The sequence below is a fragment of the Chrysochloris asiatica genome, unplaced genomic scaffold, assembly GCF_000296735.1.
Source record: "Chrysochloris asiatica unplaced genomic scaffold, ChrAsi1.0 scaffold00061, whole genome shotgun sequence".
NCBI lineage: Eukaryota > Metazoa > Chordata > Mammalia > Afrosoricida > Chrysochloridae > Chrysochloris > Chrysochloris asiatica.
In genome coordinates this window covers 9528159-9531210 of record NW_006408579.1, presented here as the reverse complement: position 1 = coordinate 9531210, position 3052 = coordinate 9528159, and the positions used below count along the sequence as shown (strand labels likewise).

Sequence of the window (3052 nt, the reverse complement as noted above, 5' to 3'; positions counted from 1 at the left end):
TAAAAAAGATTGGACTTCCTGGTCAGAAAGAGGCTGGAAGAATCTGAGACTATGACCCTTAACCACCCTTCAGATATGGAATGGAGCTCACTCTTGTGGACCAATATTCCAGCAAGCAGTTGTTAGGTATATAGGGAGACAACAATACAGAAAAAGGTCAATCATTCAAAATCAAAAGGGAAACAGTCACCTAAGGACAAAGTTGAGAAGAGATGGGAAGGAGGGTGGAAAGGAAATAGGAGCCACCGGGAAAAAGCGGGATAACGGTTGTTGCATGCAGGGGATTGTAATCACTGAGATGAAACAAAGTGTTTGATTTGTTGAACGTAAAACTGATGATCTGCTCTGTAACCCTTTACTTAATTCACAATAAAATGCTTTAAAAAAAAGAAAGAAAAGAAAAAAGATCTGAAAGACAATGATGGAACCCCTGAAACCTTAAATACTATTCAAACTTGGACCTGGACTTACTCTGATGGTACAACTTTCAGCCAAATGATGTTGTTGTTGATATAAGTGCTGTTGAGTTGGTTCAGACTCCTAGTAACCTTTCTTAGGGTTTCTAAGGAGTGGTTGGTGAGTTTGAACCACAAGCTCTGTGGTTAACAGTCCAGTGTTTATCCTACATTGCCATAGCAGGACACCAGTCAAGCAGTAGACAGGCCTATATGATAAACAATAACACCAGGGAGGTACACACTGCTTAGAATAATCAACCCTATGAGATCAAAAGGGCAGCATTTGACTTGGGATAAAATTGAGAAGTCAGAAAGGGATAGGAAAACAGGACAAAGGGCAATGATAAACACAGGCTGGAAGTAGGAAAACGGGTGTTACTTTCTGGGGGTTGCAATCAATGACATGAAGCAAAATGTGTGTTCATTGTTTAGTTGAAAATCAATTTGCTCTGTAAACTTTCATCAAAATCAAAATAAAAGATAAATAAATACATGTAAATCTTTTTATACTTTAAAATTTAATCTCATATTCATATTGCCACAGTATGATAAAATCTAAATAATCTAGAAATTCTGAAAATTATTTTCTCCTCAGAAAAGGAAATCTTACCATGGAGGGAGGGTCTTCCTATCATAATTTAGGGTCTTGAAATCAAACTTATGAGAAAACATTTTAATTAAGGAGAATCCCTATGTCTTCCCCAGCAGCTGCTTTGCTTGCAAGTAGAAAAGCCTAAAAATGAATCAGACAAAAAGGGTTTTCACAATTTCTAAAATAACTTGTTATATTTAGAAGTGTGATTTTTTGTGTGTGTTCTTGTGCAAGTGCAGAAAACCAGACTTAAGTGAGACTTTTAACTTTGTTGTAATTCTGAGAAGTTTCCAATATTAGCCACAGCATAGGCCTAACTGTAATGTTCTATTATGCGTGGTTTGGGGCTCCATATTGGATAGCATGTGTAAAAGTAAGGATTCAGTCTTCTTAAATTCAGGAAATATAGCTACTGTATGTGAAGACCTGATAGTTGCTGTCAGTTGACATCGAGCCAGGTCTGACTCATAGCAAACCCATGCACAACAGAATGACAAAACACTGCCTGATTTCTGCGCCATCCTCACAATTGTTACGCTAATGCCCATTGCTGCTGACACTGTGCCAATGCATCTCATTGGATGTCTTCCACTTTTTCACTGACCCTCTACTTCACCAAGCATAATAACCTGATAAGGACACCATTTTAGGTATATGATAATGTACAACTCAGTATCAGTGAGAAATAATACATTAAAGGAATGATATTTGTAGACGAGTGCATGCATTCTTTCTGCTACTCTGTAACATATGATGTTATTTAGAGGTTTGTCCACAGGACAACAGGTGGTGACTAATGTTAAAAGCTGAAAAGCAGTTACTATGGAAACCAGATGCAAATTTAGATCTGTGGGTCCACTCTGCTGCATGTAGGAAAAACATTATAATAGAAATGAAAATGCTGAAATTTGATTCACATACATGCTTTCAGAGTCTTAAAATATATGCCAAATACTGAGGTGTTGAGTAAGTTACAACTTTTTTCTCTGCTTCCTTACCTATAAAAATAAAAGAATTAGAGAACATTTCTAAGATTCTATACCTGTCTACATTATTCTAAATTTCTTTTTCTAAGTATATGTCTACAATGATAGAATGTCTATTTTTTTGGATTATTTAACATTTCATCAATATATCAGCTAATGAAAAATATTTTAAGTGCTTATTATATATAATTTATAAATATAGAAATATAAGAAAGAACAAAACAAGCAAGTTACTTATAGTCTCAAGAATGTCAGATAACAGCTACCAATGCCTTTGTGTCTTTCCTTCTAGTATTCTTTTTATGTATTTTAAATGTATTTGTGATTATATGGTATGTGCATTAACTATAGATACATGTCATGTATTGTTTTTTGTTTTTTAATTTACTATATCAAGAGTCAACACATTAAAAATGCTTACTAGCCAGAGCCTTGGCACCGGAGGGAGACCGAGATGGCAGGTGAGATCGCCAAGTCTCAAGCCGCTCGGCCTGGTGGCGACACAATTTTTGGGAAGATCATCCGCAAGGAAATCCCAGCCAAAATCAGTTTTGAGGATGACTGGTGTCTTGCTTTCCATGACATTTCCCCTCAAGCACCAACACATTTTTTGGTGATACCTAAGAAGCATATTTCCCAGATTTCTGTAGCAGAAAATGATGATGAAAATCTTCTTGGACATTTAATGATTGTTGGCAAGAAATGTGCTGCTGACCTGGGCCTGAAAAAGGGTTATCGAATGGTGGTGAATGAAGGTTCAGATGGAGGACAGTCTGTCTATCATGTTCATCTTCATGTTCTTGGAGGTCGGCAGATGAATTGGCTTCCTGGTTAAGCATACTGGGGATACTTGTCCCTTCTCTAGGCAATGATCAGGTTGGCAAGTTCAAATATGTTAAAACAGTATACTTATTTTTGCCTATGTATGGAGAGATTATTTTTGCCTATGTAAGGAGCTCTGGTAGCATAGTGGTTACGAATCGGGCTGCGAACCTTAAGGTCAGCGGTTCGAAACT

At 36.8% G+C, this 3052-nt stretch overlaps 1 protein-coding gene across 1 annotated transcript; it reads left to right on the top strand.

The window, feature by feature from the left end:
• The first annotated feature begins 2471 nt into the window (after positions 1-2471).
• On the top strand, positions 2472-2966 carry LOC102817133 (histidine triad nucleotide-binding protein 1-like). The gene has a single exon (XM_006864163.1). It carries the CDS (start codon positions 2491-2493, stop codon positions 2869-2871), a length of 381 nt encoding a protein of 126 aa, XP_006864225.1. The 5' UTR covers positions 2472-2490; the 3' UTR covers positions 2872-2966.
• Positions 2967-3052: the final 86 nt, after the last annotated feature.

Excerpts from the sequence above, each read along its gene's own strand:
- LOC102817133 (XM_006864163.1), top strand. The coding sequence starts at position 2,491 with ATGGCAGGTGAGATCGCCAAGTCTCAAGCCGCTCGGCCTGGTGGCGAC.